At 40.1% G+C, this 17,942-nt stretch overlaps 1 protein-coding gene across 1 annotated transcript in view; it reads left to right on the top strand.

The window, feature by feature from the left end:
- The window catches only part of LOC142996105 (CUB and sushi domain-containing protein 1-like), a gene marked incomplete at its 5' end in the record, with an annotated part of 226,024 nt that extends 215,612 nt beyond the window's left edge, over positions 1 to 10,412 (top strand). Inside the window, 6 exons of the mRNA XM_076146995.1 lie at positions 616 to 678; positions 1,639 to 1,800; positions 3,368 to 3,480; positions 5,041 to 5,128; positions 7,554 to 7,680; positions 10,253 to 10,412. Coding sequence (XP_076003110.1) covers positions 616 to 678; positions 1,639 to 1,800; positions 3,368 to 3,480; positions 5,041 to 5,128; positions 7,554 to 7,680; positions 10,253 to 10,412 — 713 coding nt within the window. The remainder of the gene's footprint in view (positions 1 to 615; positions 679 to 1,638; positions 1,801 to 3,367; positions 3,481 to 5,040; positions 5,129 to 7,553; positions 7,681 to 10,252) is intronic.
- Between the last annotated feature and the right edge of the window lie 7,530 nt (positions 10,413 to 17,942).

Here is a 17,942-nt window from a genome sequence, read left to right on the forward strand (position 1 = left end):
TCAGACTCTACTCTCCTATTTGAATATTTTAAGCAACAATCGGTTGCTTAAAATGTTACAAGATATTTGGAAAATGTAAAATGGAGAAAAGAGTTCAAGAACAGATCTGAAAAAACTAAATAATAAAAGAGAAACTTAAGGAGGTTGTGTTGATATGTAACGATTCAATAATATACATTTAGAGGAATTTATTCGAAGGAAAATACAATTACTGTGTTTGATTTTTTCACAATAAATCTAACATACTATGCTCATTGGTTCAGTTATGCTTTTATTAATCAGATAACATGCTGATGACATTTTGCTGGAGATGGCATTGCATCATGTCACCTTTGTGCTTTCATCCCTCCTTACTGAGGTTGTGTAAGAAATAGAAAATAATGTGATTTATGTTTCAGCATTGATGTTAAGCCCCAATGTTGTCGGTTGCAAGATGCTATGTTATGCCTATGTTTTCATCTGACATTATGTCAGAATATTACTTCCGTATATGATGATAATCACATTTCAAAATAATGAGTCACATTCCAAGCCCTATGACACAGCATGTCCTCGAATTAAGATGTTCAGTTTTATGTTTATGTTATGTGAACCTCTGCTGCTGTTGTGTTTCAGTTGGAGTCAAAGTTAATCCCAAAGCCAAAGGAGAGTCAGATGTCCAGAAGAACAAGATCCGTGGTATGAAGAATAAACCAAATACACACAACCGCCATATGCAGCATACTTTTTACTGACGTGCTTTCAGACACATATACTGTTTTTATAGCAACACTTGCATTTTTCCACAGAGGATTCTTCTTGGATCAGTTAAAGTTTTGCTTTTTTTAATAAACAAAAATTCACAGAGGCAACTAACTTGTGATGAATGTAATGTCACTGTCTTATCCAAACACAATCACTATATGTAGAATGATAATGAATTATCCTGCAAACAATGCACACAGGCTTATATGAAGGAAGTAAACCAGTGATAACATTCAATCTCATTGCTATTGAACATTTTGTAAATTGGAAGTAGCATTTTGAATATTAATATGTGCATTAAACAGGACGCAGTGAACAGAGACTAAGACCAATACTGATTGTTTTGTTTTGTGGTTTGCAAGGCTACTCAAGCTGCTCTGCTTTGGGGAACAAAAACACAATTCTGAGAACTATTACAGGCAGCCAGAGTGTAAACCAATACAGCAGTCAGTTTTGATGGAAGCAAGCATACAGCAAATGTATTTTATCAGTCTGTAAATCGGAGGAAATATTTCCAAAGTGGAAAATTGTGTTGTTACCTGGATGTGCTTGCGAAAGGAGGTGTCAAAATGAAAGATAAAGCAAACTTTTAGTGAATTCAACAAAGCACATCACAACTATTTACAAAAAGGTCACATACAAAGTGAAAACTTTATTCTGAATATTTTGTGGTAAATATCTAATATTTTCAATTTTCTGTTGACTCAAATCACTTGATTGATATTAACTTCTCCTAGCTGGGAAAATGGCAAAATTGACTGCCAATAAGGACGGCTGATAGCTAAAGCTGATGCTAAAGCTTTGAGAGTGTGGTGACATTGTTGGCAGCTTCTGTTCAATGTTTCAAACACGTTTTTAAAATTCCCCGTTTTTGTTGCTATGGCTTCTTTTCAGTTCCAGTGGATGTTTTCTCTCCAAACTCTGACTGGAGTGGCTTCTACGAGTATCTGGGGAAGAGACAGGTCACCACATTTACCGTTACTGGGTTTAATGCCAGCAGTGGCAGAGTCAACGTCACCTTACTGGAGACCAGTGGAATATCCATCAGGCTGTCAGGTAATCCAATGAGACATTTGTGTAAATCAGTATAATTTTACCAAGAATATAATAAGAATGATCATAATTATTATGATGTGTTGTCAGTGTTGAATGAAAAACAAGACATTTAATACATGTTATTTCAGGAGTAATCAACATTTCGAGTGTGGATTTAGTGCACTAGCCAAGCCTGTCATTATGTCTCATAAGTGATAAAATGTGCCACCAGAGAACACCTTGTCAGATCGAAAATGACACTTAACTCAATGCAAACTGGTCTGGCCTGAGTGCCAGACGTGGTGTCTATTTTCAGCTCAGTAAGACAAAACACATCCAAAGAAAGTGTAAATGACACCAGGAAATATGAATCTAGGTGCAAAAAGACAGAGGCAAGCTGATGGATAAGGCTCTTTGATTCAGAATTGGCTTTCATATTTGACTTTGTTTTTCTAAAGGTATTGTTGGAAATTGCTTTAACTTTGTTGTAACACATAAGTCATCAGAATAGAGGTAAACACTTTAATTGTTTAAGTTGAATAGGCATAAGGGGGGAAAATTCCAGGCTGCATGACTCATTGTGATTCTCCGCTTCCTCACACCAATGTACCTATTATCATTATACCAGTCTGAAGAGCCAAATGATCACTTAAGCCCCATAATCTCCCTCAGTGGTGCCCCTGCACACATGTGCCAATGGTTCTGTCAGTGCGGTGAATAACAGGAAGATCTGTTGGAATTTTTTTCATATAAGAGGATAAAGCTTTTCCTTGAATAAAGACCTCCGAAAGCGGCTGATGCCTTTGCACCTTTTGAGATTTCACAATCAGCAGTTCAGCTTGATCCTGGGGTCATGAAAGATTTTCTGCAGGCAAGAGATGAGTGCTCTCAGCACGTAAACTGATTTCATTTTAGATGTGTGATTTCTCTTTGCCGTACTCTTTCAAATTGAACTACAAAGGTTTCTGTACTGGCCTTAAAGTTAACTAAGCAGTGACATGGAGGGAGAGTAAGGCCCATTTCACTCTGCCAGGGCATGTAGCACTGAAGCATTGCAGAAGGTCTGGCTTTTTGGTTCGGTGCACCTTGTTAACAGGTTACAGCATTCACGCTGCCCGCAGGAGCCATGCAGTGAAGCGTCCCAGAAGTGTAGTGTCAGTGGAGCAGGATTATTAATTTGGCAGGGAGTCTATTTGTTCTGCTTACCTGCTCCACACTGAATATGGCAAAATAATCGCTTGTGTATGTTTTAATGCACTGAATGAAGGCGACAATACTAAGTTCTAGCAATCGGATACACATGTGGTACATGCAAGACATTTGAATAGTATTTGCAGTGCCGGGTAGCTGTTCTGTCCCCCAGCAGCATGTATGAAGGAGCGAGAACCCTTTCCCCCCTCCCCACAATGTGAAAGCCAGTGTATATGATAAATCAAAATGTCAAGGTGTCTGCTTTTAAACCTGCCTGTCTGTCCGTCAAACTGAACCTGCCTGCCCCCACTGTCTCTAAAGTCAATTCTGTGTTGAACAGGCATTTAATTCCACATTCTCTCCAACCCCATTTCTCTGACCATCTGTCTAAATGCAGGTACATATAAGTCAGAGGAAAACCAGTTGCTGTTGAAGGTGTACCAGGTGAAGGGCCCGACAGAGCATTACTACAGCAAGTTTAAAAACGACAACTGGGCTATGGATGGATATGTAAGACAAACTTCCTCTCTTTCTATTTTATTGCTGCAAAAATGCAAGAAATAAGGTGTTCCATTATAGTTTACAGCCAACGAAATTTGTAGTGCAGAACACAATAGCAACTTCGATCTTAGAATGTGGAGCTCTAAAGAAGATCAGATTTTCTTGGCTGATTGCTCACATCTGTGCTTTTACACCGGATGAAGCAATGTAAAATGTGACACAACACACACACTCACAATGTAAAGGAAATTACCAAGGTGCATTTTTAGTGTGGCACTTTATTTTGTGAATTACCCCAATATGTGCGAGCGAATGGTTGCTGTGAAATGCTTATATCTGCCGCGTGTCGGACTTTCGGCTCGGTTCAATGTGATATTTGATGATGTGGCATCTGAGGCGCAAGCCTGCAACGAGGATTAAAAGTCTCACCCTGTCTCACTTTTTGGCTGAGAAGATGGGGGATTGTGGGATTGTAAAGGCATGATAGAAAGGAGTGAAAGACAAAGAAAGAGAGAGTGACACAGTCAGGTGGGCAATCTATCGTCTTTGAAATCAAAGGGAGAGTAGACAGGGTCATAATGGTCAAGTTGTGATTCCCAAAAAACAATCATTTTACAGAGTGAAGATGAAAATTGCTTTGAGGGTAAGACATTGCTGCTTTAATGTCTAGACAGATGCTGGTAGGAGACGATTGTGTAAAGTTAAGTACTCAAAACATTGGATGAGATGAAAAACCTTCAAAAAAGGATCAAGTGTTGATTTTGAAAAATGTACATATTCACTTTTATGTGTATGAGGAAGCCAGCGACACACTGAATAAATGACTTAATATTTTTTAATGTTATTTTTTTAAAACAAATTGTGAGGTGGTGATAATTTTGGAATCCCTAGTAATGCATTATTTTTTACATATGCCACACTTCCTATTCCTAAAGCATTGATAACTACTTTCAGTTTAACATTGTATGCTAGATGGACAGACGGACAGACAGACAGACAGACAGACAGACAGACTGACTGACTGACTGACTGACTGACTGACTGAAATGAAAACTCGTCGTAATTAATAAAAACATAGTAGTAAAAGTGCAAAATATAAATAAATGTGCCGATTCCGGATTCCAAAATTAAATCCGCCATATGGCCATCCTCACAAAATGTTATAGATTTCAAAATGAAATGTCGGCTAACAGTCGGCTTTGGTCATTTAAACGTGAAGTTGCATTCATCAATTTTAGGCCATGTTTCAGTAAATGCAGATTTTCATTCACTATTCTATGAGCTGGGTTTTCATCTCTGTGGAAAATATAAGCGCTCTAGCCTTGCAAGATGCCGAAGTTTCTCCTCTCGCTCCTTGTGAAATGTGTTTCCCTTTGATTTCAGACAGGTAATGTGCGGTGAGCTCATATGTGCATTCACCTTTCAAAAATTTGAGGCAGAATGCGCCCAAGATACATTCATTATCTCGCTTTACTCCCAAATTCACCCATCCAATTTCTGGAAACAAAATGTAATACAGTACTGATATTTCTTACAACTATTGATTATTTTGACTATGTTGTTTTTCAGGTTACTGCAGAATCCGACCAGAAGTCTTTTGTCTACCAGGGGCACATCCACAATAAAGACTTTGGCAAGTTCCAGCTAACGAGGCAAGGTAAGGCCTGTCTGTAGCACTGTTATCAACCACAGCAAGTTCGAACAGCCTTTTGCAGATACATGATGGTGTCACAACTACCTTTTGCTGTTGTGATGCTCACAACCAGCATCAGTGCAAACATAAACTGAAAAAGAGGCTGGAGCAGCATAAATCCATTATTAGTACACAGAATGCAGGATCAGCAGGTGGCGTCAGGCTGCACTTCAATTATGGCCAATCACGTCAGCTCCTCTCATCCATTTAAAAAGCAGAAGACACTTTAATAATCGGCCAGTGGGACAAGCCAACCCAATTTCTCCTTAGAGAAACCTGTTTTTTCTGAGAAGTGCAGAATCAGAGGGTACAAATATGCAGCACCCCAACTATTAATATACAGCACCTCAAATATGCTTGCCCTTGTTTGAGTTAGATTTAAGTTTTAGTACAGGCTAAATTCCTGTCACTTTCAAACAACGCAGTCATCCTTACAGAGGAGGGGAATATTTGTTGGTGATAGCCGATAAGGATTACGCCCTCCTGGGAAAGCCTGACTTCTGCAGGTGAAAATCATCGGGTGGCAGCATCAGGTGTGACAGAGGTTACACGTGGCTGTCTGCACTTGTCCCTCGGCGGACAGTGGGGCCAGACAGTGACAAGGAATGTAAGCGCACAGGGAATTGGCCACTCCCAATCAGCCCCCAGCGGACAGTGGGACCGTGGAGGCCAAGCAGTGACTAGGACTGGAGCAGCAAGGGGAATTGGCTGCTCCAAACTAGGGAGAAAATGCTAAAAATGTAGGAAATAATTAAAAAAAAAAAGGATTAATGAGGAAGAATGACCTGCATGTAATTCCACAGGGCAGTTCTCACATGCACATGCCCTGACCCAATTTCCCACTGCAAGAGCCAAAGGTGAATTAAATGATTAGTATTTCATAGGGTCAACGTTATTCTGAAATGTTTCATTTAGCAGTGTATAAGTGTGACGCCATTGCTGTAACTCTAGGTTAGATGACATCACTTGTAGCAATCGGAGCAACACAGGTTTTTGACCACACATAGGACTTTGTAACTTTAATTGAAAAGTATGAAAAGCTCACTGCAGATAGATTCTTGATGCTTTAGATTTCCTTATCTTCTTTATATTCCGTGAATGAGATTATTGGAAAATGTCCATCAAATTTAAAAAAGCTGTCATTTAGGGATTTGTGTCTTTGCTTGTTATATAATATTACACTTTGTCAGCATAGAAAAAAATACAAAAAAGAGAAACTTTCAGAGCGAGCGGTGGGTTTATTCACATGACTGCATTTTGTGTGATTTTGTATAAGTCTCTATGTGTGACTCTACAAAAGCGACAAAACCCCTGGCAAGTCGTGTTCATGATAACAGATAGTTCCAGCAGATAGAAACACAAGTGCAATTTTATGCCAAAATGGGTTCAGAATTGCACTGCAGCTACCTGATCTGCATAAACACAACTTCAGCTGAACTACTCCAGACACTTCAACTAAGGGAAATTGTTCAGAGCTGCCAAAATAACAAACAGATGTGAAGAAAATCACCTGCAACTGGTCAACAGCTTGTCCACCTGCATACAAACAGAGCTCTACATGTAGATAATCACTCTAAATATCAAATCCGCACTCGCCAATGAAATATTAACTTTCGTAACTACATTGTTAAAAAGTTTCATTGAACTCCTGGGTAATAGTTCAATAAATACAGTACTCTTTGAAATAATCATCCAGGCCTATTGGCTGAGAATAGGTTGTTATTGAGTGCTATTCACAGAAGATGATGGCATATCAGTGCTATTGCAGCAGATGGGCGCTAGGCAACTTGAATACTGAAGGAGGCAGTGGTTACATTTTGTTTATTTTCTGCTGATTTTTACTCCAGTTTTTTAGTTCACCTTTGCCTCTTATTTCAAGGGTAAACATTCAGCATCTCCAACAGGTGTGTGCTTGATTTTGTTTTAGATCAGAAGGACAGAGATGAATGTGACAAATGCTTTTATTCTGCTCTCATCCACCTACTTTACATCATATCCAACCTCTCCCCCACCCGATGTATTCAGGAAATTCTGCAATTGAATATGGCGTGTAGTTTAAAACATTCTGTGGCATACACTGGCTCCTTTTAGTAAAAACTGAACCTGCTATTCAACCTTACTATACAGTATGTTCTGGTGTCTGGATGACGAATTATTAAGGACAGCTGTACCTAAAGTGGGCCGATTAAATATTAACTTTTGTAAACACAGTGTTAAATTGTTTAATTGAACTACTGGGTAATATTTCAATAAATACAGTGGCTTTAATTGAAGAGATTACATAAACGTCCTTTATTACAGCTGTGTAGCTTTAGAAATGTGTGTATTGTTGTACCCATTTGTGTATATGTTCATGCATGTGTGGGTTTGTCACCCTCTGTATCCCCAGGCCCTGTAACCATGGCGATGGACCCCTCCAGCCCCTACACCAACAGCAGCTCTGTGGCAGCAGCCATCTTAGTTCCCTTCTTTGCCCTCATCCTCTCTGGATTTGCCTTCTACCTCTACAAGCACAGGTAATTTACAGCGTGACCTCCCTGGAAACTCTGACAGCCTGCACGGCAGAATACAAAGCAGTCGCTTGCCTTTTGGACTGCCCTCTAACTTTAAAGCCTGACCTTTGACTGTTTCATTCCATTAATTATTCAGTGATAGTAAATAAGGATGATGTGCTTGTGCTTTCTTTTTTTACCATGATAAAAGATAGGAAAGAGGAAAAGTCTCTACTTAAAATGAGTAAAGTTAAAATCCACCCATGAATGCTCTGTTTTGTAACTAAGTTATTTCTGGAGACCTTAGCTGTCCACCCTAGCCTTTGTTCAAGCATAACAACAAGGAACTGAAAACTACATTAGAGTAGCATTTAACACGACACAGCACTAGCTGATTAGCCTGGTAGCCATGGTGATGTGATGTGCCAGTGGTTGTGCAGTGTATTAAAGCTAGTGGTTGTCCCCAGGACGTTGTCTGCTGACACAGATGACAACGAGAGACCCAAAGACACCTGGGGGCCTGGCGGCAGGTAAGACGGACACCTGTCACTCACCTGGTTTCTAACGGCAACCAGACCTCCGCCCGCTGCCACATCCTCCCTTAACTTTGTCATCATATTTTAAGTTTGGGGATATTTTTTTTCACTTGCTGCTTAGTAAGGCTGCAAAATGTTATTTTCCACACTGAACTGATATTATGCACAATCCACATTTTTTAATCCCTTATTAAGCTAAAATGATTGGGAGAGAAATAGGTCATTTACCAGCTTCACTTTAACTAAATGCAACTGAGCCTCCAAGAATCACAAATTTTGACTTTGAATGAATAGTTCAATCCGAGAAAATGAAATACATCCGTGCTGTTTAATAATTGATCTCATGTGTTAAACTGAATCTGAAATTATGAGTAAAATCAGTGCAGCCCTACTATGTGGAAACAGCAGTCACACGTAAGTAAGAGAAGGGCAGTTTATTTTGTCTTTGATCTCATATTGTCCGCTGTCAGCATGTCAAAAACAAATGTTTGACCAAAGCTGAACCTTTATTTCACCTTTATGTATAGTGCATCACCAGAATATTAAGGTATAAGAATGCCAAACATTTTATAGCAGTGAAGGCTTCTAACTTACTGGCAAGACCCATTCTCCCTTTACCAAAACAAAATGATAGGTTTTAGGATTTTATAGCTGGACTTAAGCTCAGATGTGCTAGTTAATATACTGTTGGTAACACACTGAGGACCCAATAGAAATAAATTGTCAACATAATAATATACAGTAGATATAGAGTTTGCTTAAAGGGGAATGTAAAAGTAAGGTGTGAGTATGAATACTGCAGGTTTTTCTTGCTTAGCTGTGCATCTCTGTGCACATTATCTATAATACTGTCAAAGCAATTATGTGAGCTGTTTTTCATTCTACCAATAAAATGAAACTATGGCCCCTATAACCACAAGCCCAAGCCAGTGCAGCGATTTGAACTACTGCCATGCAGGGAGGTCTGCGGTGTGTGTTGGCGTGCGTGCAGTTTTGTAAAGTAATGGGTTGAACATGTAGAGTAGGCTTAGGGGCTCCCTAGGGTTGGATTTCTACCAGTGCACACACACACACACAAGTGCACACACTCTTAATGAGGTCAGAAGTAGAACAGCATTTCAGCTGCAGCACTCCTCCCTGCTAATAGCTCCACAGGATTTGGGAATAAGTGATTATATCTAACTGGATTATAGGACCTGATTACAAAAGTGTAATCTGTGACAAACAAGCTGGAGTCATATTTCGGATGAAACCTCCAACCTGCAGGATGCTCCTTGAAATAATCATCCAGGCCTATTGGCTGAGAATAGGTTATTATTGAGTGCTATTCACAGAAGATGATGGCATATCACAGCTATTGCAGCAGATGGGCGCTAGGCAACTTGAACACTGAAGGAGGCAGTGGTTACATTTTGTCTATTTTCTGCTGATTTTTACTTCAGTTTGCAGTGTTTGCCAGCAGCCTCCCTCAAAAAATGTTTGCCTCTTAGTTCAAGGGTAAACATTCAGCATTGCTAACAGGTGTATGCTTGATTTAGTTTTAGAGGACAGAGATGATGATGTTCACAATGAAAAACAATGTGAAGAATGCTTTTATTCTGCTCTCATCGACCTACTGTGCATCCTATCAAACCTCTCCCACACTCAATGTATCCAGGAGATTCTGCAATTGAATATGGCATGCAGTTTAAAATATACTGTGGCATACACTGGCTCCTTTTAGAAAAACTGTACCTGCTATTCAACCTTACATTATGTTCTGGTGTCTGTACGTCAAATCATTTAGGATACGAAAAGCTTGACAAGTATCAGTCTAAGATAAATGTTTGTTTCGTATATCTACTGATATTTATCAACCTGATCAAAAAGAAATGTGAATTCACTGTCCAAAACTTCAAACATGCCATAGAATGTATGTGTATTCAGAGGCCTGGATCATTCTGATCATACTGTTTTCATGTATTAATATTCAGTTTGAAATCCGCTCTCACAGAAATGTCAGAGTGAAATGAAACACCCTTTATTCACACCATCATTTCCATGTCTTGTTATTCTTTCAGGGCGCGTCCTAAGGTCCAGTTCAATGGCTATGTGGGCCACGAGACCTCCAACGGCCAGGCATCGTTTGAAAACCCCATGTATGACACCAACATGAAACCAACCGAGGCGAAGGCGGTTCGATTTGATACAACGCTCAATACAGTCTGCACCGTGGTATAGTCCAACAAAGCTGCCTCGACATGTGCAGTGATTTAGGCCAACTCTCCTATCACAGTCTGCAGTGTGGTTGATCAAACACATGATTATGACTATGATGGACATTATGTGTTCTAGCATACTAGTCATCTGTCAGCATAGTCTGCACAGTAATACAGCTCCACACCGACTCAGACCCCAACTATGGTATCAGGCACAACCCTGCTGTGAGAGAATTAAACCTGGAACAAAAGAGGGTCAATAATGATATCATCGAATATCAGTAAATCAGTTGTTCAGGAGGTCAGGGCAGGGAACAGAATTCATCCACAACACGGTCGCTGTTCAGAGATCAAGGAGAAACAGAGAGGTGGCACTATTACACGAGTCAAACTCTGATCGTTACCAGTGACAGTCCAAGGTCCTCCCATTGACTTATCAACATCTACACGGAGATGGTTTGATATAGCCAATGACATATGGCCCTAAAATACAGCCGCTATAAAGTGAATGATAGTTAACCCGCTCCCATACTCCCATGCCAAGTTTGCACAGTGGCTTAGTCTTACAAGCTCCCCCCCACTTCAGGATGAGGTTAAACCCTCAGGGGAAGCACAGAGACTAGTCCACTCTTTCATCCTTGCCACTCACACGCCATCAAACAGTAATTGGACAGCTCCTGTGTATCAATATGAAACAATTACTCGTGCTGGACCAAAAAAACAAATAGAAATATCCCACTAGACTTCAATCTCACCGGACCTGACAGGACTGTGACTGAAAGCCTCCGTACAGAGCTTTGTCTGTTCGGTTGGAATCGGCTTTTGATTTTACAGACGGCTGTAATATTGACAACCAGTACAGCCCAAGCAGTGACACGTTCAACCAGATCTATTCCTCAGAAGCAGTTTCCCCTCATCTAGGTCAGGACACCAAAGCCTAGTCATTGTCGCTACTAGATGTTGTGGACGAGCCCAGGGTCAAATAACAGTTGCAAAAGTGTTTGTTTTAACCTGTTTGGTGGAATAGACACGTTAGGTTTAATACAGCAAGACAATCACAGGCACATTTGACATGACAGTGGTTTTCAAAAACTTTCCTGTGATTGTCCATATTTTCTGCCGTTTACTTTGGCAGAGCTAACAACATCCTTTGACTGTATTTGATACCTAATCAGGCTAAAACATACCAGTTCATGCATCTGTGAATGTTATTTCCAAATTTTTTAGAGCTAGAGCCTGTGAAATAGTTCTAGACAGCTTTTGGGAGTCCTCAACTAACACAGGATATTATATAGTGCTACTGCACACTTAAAACAGTCCCACAATACTCCACACTAGCACTAGGCAGACTTTGCTGAATAAGAAAACCAGACATGTGAGTTTGTGGACTGATGTACACCATGAACTGGTTTCCAGAGGCCTGTCTAACACAATCAAGGAGTCGGAGAACTGATTCTTGTTCTCGGACTAGTCAGGATTTCAGTGCTTGGTGGCAAAACAAGTGGAAGCCTGGAGGCAATAAGCTGTCAGGACCATCAACTACTGCAATCAGCTGTGGCCAAATTCAACAAACGATTTGTCCTCTTGTAAACTCGGGCCTATCAGGCAACGAGGATTGCTTTTTTTCTATACGGCCCAGCAACAGAAGCAAACAGACTGACAGACATTAGGCAGATGGACACAGACAAATGGACAGATACACACGTCTGTCAGTCCTGCCGGAAGAGACAGACAGACAAGGACAGGTTGGTATTGAAACAGAGGCAAATAATTGTCTCTAAGTGTCTTTTCTGGCATTTTTCTTCAGTGAAGATATTGATGAACAGACTCTTATGTTCAAAGTCCAGTGGCCCCATGGGACTTCCCACACCGCGGCTGCTGGGGGCCCCAAAATATAAACTTTATATAAACTCTTAAACTGCACAAATTTTGCACTAGTGTGTTTTTTTGACTGGGTTATGAAAAAAATGAATAATTTTTGGGTCTGAAATGGGTTTGAAAATGAGTCATTCAGAAAAATAGAATTTTATTCAAAACTTATATCTTTAAAAAGATAAGAAATGACTAAATACAGGGTTACAGAGTGTTTGTATATATATACACATTTATATTTTACACTCCCTGTTAGCAGGTGTGAACACATGCTATACCGTTGATTATTTTGTTGTCATGACAACGCGCTAGCCAACCAGAAAGTTTGAATCAGCTTTCCTGTGGAGCTTCATGTGTCACATATATGGCACCACTTCCTGCCATTTTTACAACAGTCTCTGTTTCTGAACGCTCATACTGAATACTGTAACTATTACCATATTTGGAGGGCGTGTACACAGAAAAACTCCAGTCTGATAATTCACAGTGTGGTGTCCATGTGGAAATACAGGCACCACACTGCTGTTTTTGTTTACAGGCATGTCACGGTCATGACACTCCATCCACATCAGAAACTTTACACTCAGTAGTGACAAAATAGTGCCTCAGTATGGGCAATGTTTCTGCAATCGATCACTGGTAGGAAATGTGTGTGTGTGTCTGTGTTCACAAAACGCCAACTCAATAGTAAACAGTGTAAGCTTTCAGAGACATTGTGTGACTCTTATGAGAATTCTCTCTAAAAAGATGTGTTAAAAATGTCCCTTGACACAGCTTTTTAAAGAGCTAAGTATATGTGTGATCTGTATGAGAATTTGTCATTTTAGGCAGAAGACGAACAGATATGGAGACAACATGCACAAATATTGCTGTCTGCCATTCTTGCCCTCTAACCCTGTCCATTGTTTGAGAAATACCTCGTGTGCAGAGTGTAAGTTCCATCCTTCTTATCAATGCTGGAACCTCACCGCAACAGATACACAAGCTTAGCAAGTGCGGGCCTGCGTTCATTTTAATTCCTGACACAGTTTGCAGAGTTAAGAAAATTTGGTTGAAGGTATTTGCTAAGCTCGTTATTTCTTGCCGTGTTCTCTGGAAATATTTTTATTTTTGGAAAGATGCTGCACTTGGTTTAGATCACAGATGTAATCGCTTTCTATGTGCGTCTTTCAGTGTCTTCAGGCCTATTTCCTGTTTGTTTCCATGCATCCCATTCTGCCCATTCTAAGGTTCTACTTCACTGTTTTGCTTTGACCTGCATGCACTTTTATTTCTTGGCTCATTTGTCCTTTTAAGGTTCCCACATCTCCACACGTTCAAATTCAATTCATCACACTGCAGTAGATTCAAACCCAGTAAAGTGCAGATTTATTTGTTTACACATACGTCAAATGGAGAGTGGAATATGATGATGTGAAGACAATGAAAACTGTCAAAAGTGTGATTTTCTCCATGTACATGAAACAATTATGTTCAGTTCTAATCTAACCCAAGACTCATTTTATGTAATTCAGGAGTGCATTTTCCTTCAAAATTCAATACTGTAAACATCTGGCATGAGAATACTTACGCCTGTTTCTAAATCGTCGATTAAAAATAGAATTACGTTGTTTACAATTTCAGTTCTTTCAAATGAAACCATGACCGTAACATTTGGAAGTATGACTATAGAATATTGTTAAAATCATAAACAATAAACTATTGTCAGCTGTCAAAGGCAATCTTTCTGTCAGACGTTGGTATCAGACAATCAGAACCATACAAACACCAGAATCAAACAAAGTAAATATGGTGCAGATATGTGCAGTAGATATATGGAACCTGAACTCAACCTGGCCAACCCATTCTCAATGCTGTGGTGTTTGTACTTGTATTGCTTGTTTTTGTAGTGAAGCACATATGACAGCACTTTGCTCTGAAATATGAGATTTGCTGTAGGCGGCCTTTCTCGAGCCTGATAACAATGAATGACCTGGATCTGTTCCCAACCTAATTAGTCTGGCATGGAAAGATCAAGGCCCTGTTTTCCTAAAGCGTGTTACAGCTCAGATAAGCTTGGAAAATAGAAAGGGACAAAAACTCATCTTGGCGTGGATGTGCTTTTTAGCTAAATGTGCTGCAGCCAAACGCAAAGTGACCGCTGCTACAGCGGCATGAGTGTCATGGCACACAGACCTGCAAGCTTACTGCATGATGTTAAAGTCGTTACAGTATATCAGAGGTTCACGTGGTCGCCCGGTCGAGCTGCTTTATGAGCCTTAGTGTAGAAAAGGAAAGCAAGCATCTGTTTGATTGGATTTTTCTCTCCACAATCCTTATAAACACATAAACATAAATCAACTCAGCAGAGAACAGATGAGGCACCGGAGAATCTGCACATGGCTGACACACACACACACACACACACACACACACACACACACACACACACACACAGGCCACTATGAACGCATGAGACCTGGCTTCAGAAATGTATAGCAGCACCGCATTGTCTTTAGAATAAGACATGCTATTCTAGTGGATGTGACACGTCTTCATCCAGGACTTTTCACAATTTTGAAAAATAAGGTCTTTGCTTTTGTCTTTCACTTGGCATCGTCAGCAGTCCTTTCAGTTTTACACAGTTGCAGCTGGCAGCAGTAGAAAAAGAAAATCCAAAATGCCAAGGTTGTTCCTGCTTTTTCTCTTCATTGGACTTTTTTCTTTAATTTGGAAAAAGTTTCCTGAAATGTCCCTTACTCTGTAAAGCGGTGCTGTCAGCAGTCCACAGAGAGACAAAGGGGCCACGGTTGCTGCAAACCTTTTTCAGCTAAAAATGTAAATGTCACACGTAGCCTGTTCAGACTGTGTGTCACATGGCAGAAATGTGCTGTTCTCCTTACCTGATTTCAAGGACAAATTAAAATTGAATTATAACAGCATAAGCCACTGCATCATTTAAACGTCAGTGTAAAAAATATTTCGCAGCAGTGGACAGGGGAGCTGCTGTTGTTGCTGATGAAGGCGTTTTGTTGATTCGTGGAGCCACTGTTCACACAGTAGATCACAATATTGTCTTTACAATTAATTGTCAATTAACTGTCAAAATCTATTGAATACAAATCATTCACATGCAATGATTTCAGCATTAGAATTATGAAGAAACTCTCCTGTCTGGTGTGTTTGAATTGAACATGAGACGACTGCAGCCCTGCTACACTCAATGTAAAGCCACTTTCATTTCAGGCTGTAGTTGTGAATACCACACATCTTCGCACATGACACTGACCTCACACACATAATGACGCAAACGGCCTCCTTTGTTGCTCTTAAATGTGCACTGAACACAGGGAAGTCTGTTCAGGAGATGGTCATCATCATTACTTTGGTAGTTTTAATCTTATGCCTCATCATCACCGTCATTACCTTCACCGTCACCACTCACCATCATCATGTGCTGCTGAACTTGAAGTAGGTGCAAAAGAAAAAATGTTTTTGTACAGAAATCTATTTTTTATGGAGAATTTGTAAAAAAGAGAAAACAAATTATTAAACATGCTGTACTTTTTATGATTAATGATGTAGGTACAACAAAATCTTGTTCATTAAAGTCAATGTTTTTACTATTACACACCATGTAAAGATCTATGGTTTAAACTGAGTATCAAATATCACAGTGTCATTTGATCTCTTTTGTCCATCAAAGCTGCTTTTACACAGGAACACAAAAGGATCTTTTTAACTGTGGGACCCAGAGTCGGTCTCATCTCATCTGTGGGTTCTACCGTTGAAAATGTGCTTTTCATGATCCAAACCATTTGAATCTTACAAAAAGACGTGTCATTTCTAATCCCACTCTGAGTAGAGAAAGGAAAAGACAGTGTGTGTGTTACTGCAACACATTCCCTGTCAATATGCATTGCAAAAATACACAAAACATTTTTTCTGCCTGGCTTCTAATGTGATTTCTCACATTTTAAATAAAGTATTTACAGAAACACACACACACATTGTTATGACAGTGAGTACATTGGCCAGCAGTGGTTCTGTGATGGGTTGAAAATGACACTTCCTTTAAAAGATTTCTGCGTGTGAGCGCAGCCCTGGGAGGCTGAGACTGATCTGTATCTCAGAAAGGAATGATCTCCACAGGCACAAAAGATTTTGAATGACTACCCATTTGTGGCCACAAGTCTTGACCTTATCATGGCTGTATGGCTGTATGAACAAGGACCAAACAAACTTGAAATCTTCTCCTTGTTTGGACATCATGTGATCAGAGAGGGAAAATATTTGTGATGTAAATTCAGGCTTTGTGCTGAAAAGAGCGGCATTAGCCAGTCGGCAGCATTTTTGGAGGCTTCTTCTTTCTTAGTCACTATTAAAACTGATTGGCGTTGGATAAATGAGCTGAAAATGTGATTTTCACGCCCTCCTGTGAGATCACAAGGGAGAAATAACATGGAATGTTTGTCTTTGTTTGAACAGCCGAGAAAAGATCTGTGCTACAAGGGTTAAACATCTGATACTGTATGTGAATGCAGCCTCACGACCTGCTATTAAAGAGATTCACAATTTATCTATCAGCTATTTTGAAAACATTACTTGAGAATAAAGCTTTTGATACAATAATTCCTTTATTTGTACTGATATGTTTGTGATCCGCTGTGCTTATTACCAAACACGAAGGTTATGCCATGTGTTCAGTTATGACAAAACAACCAACTAGTCACTGCCAAACACATTCTCTGACGATTGCTAAGATAGAATAAACGTCACTGAAGGTCAAAGTACTTTAAACCTCAGTCTCTTCCACGCTGCTCTCCAGGCTGCTCAGCATTGAAAACACTGCCGGCTGTGCTGCTGGCTAAACAGTGAGCTCTGGTGTGTACGGGTGCTGTTGCTGTCGTCAGGAGCAACTGGGTGAAGGGCTGACAGCAGGTTTAGATGCCTGAAGTAATAAAACATTACATGCATCAAACACAGAGTAGACACAGGCAGCTTGTTTTGTAAAATAACATGGTTGTTTGTCCAAAAATGGCTGAAAATGACAAGTGGACTACCTCCCTATTGCAGTGGGTCTCAGTCCTGGTGTTCAAGTACCACAGCACCACATGTTTGCCATCTCTCCCTGCTCTACACATACCTGATTGTGTTTTTTTGTTTTTGTTAAAAGGTGGGTTGAGCTCTTCAATCAGGTGTGGGTGGAGCAGGGAGCGATGGAGGCCGCTGCCCTGCTCTCTGCCTGTATGCTGCCGTTACATATTCAACTTTGACATTCAAGTTTGTCGGATTTTATTGCTGCTCAAATGCGTTACGGCTACCGAGGGCAGTGGTGCTCAGCCAAACCTCTCTAAGGAGAAGTGGAAGAACTGCAAATCCACTTACCAAGTGAAAGAGATTGAGACATTGACGTTTTCGGGAAAATCAAGGAAAACATTTTGATCCTTGGTGCTGAACGCTGGGTTTAGATCGATGAGGATTAAAACAGCATTAGTCTCAGAGTCTGAAATGTAGATGATTAACTACTTTGGTAATAGAGTTTGATTTATTTGCATTTGTGTGTTGTGTTGTGTTATAGTTTGCGGTGTGACAGAGACAACAGAATCTTCCTGTTTATCAGAATAGCATCACTGAGGACTCAGACCTTTCACCACAAGTTAATAAGTAGTGTGTTTGAGTTTGAATGACACGGCTGTAG

This window comes from Genypterus blacodes, unplaced genomic scaffold, assembly GCF_046128005.1.
Source record: "Genypterus blacodes isolate CSIRO-AG114 ecotype Tasmania unplaced genomic scaffold, CSIRO-AGI_Gbla_v1 ptg000036l_1, whole genome shotgun sequence".
Classification (NCBI taxonomy): domain Eukaryota; kingdom Metazoa; phylum Chordata; class Actinopteri; order Ophidiiformes; family Ophidiidae; genus Genypterus; species Genypterus blacodes.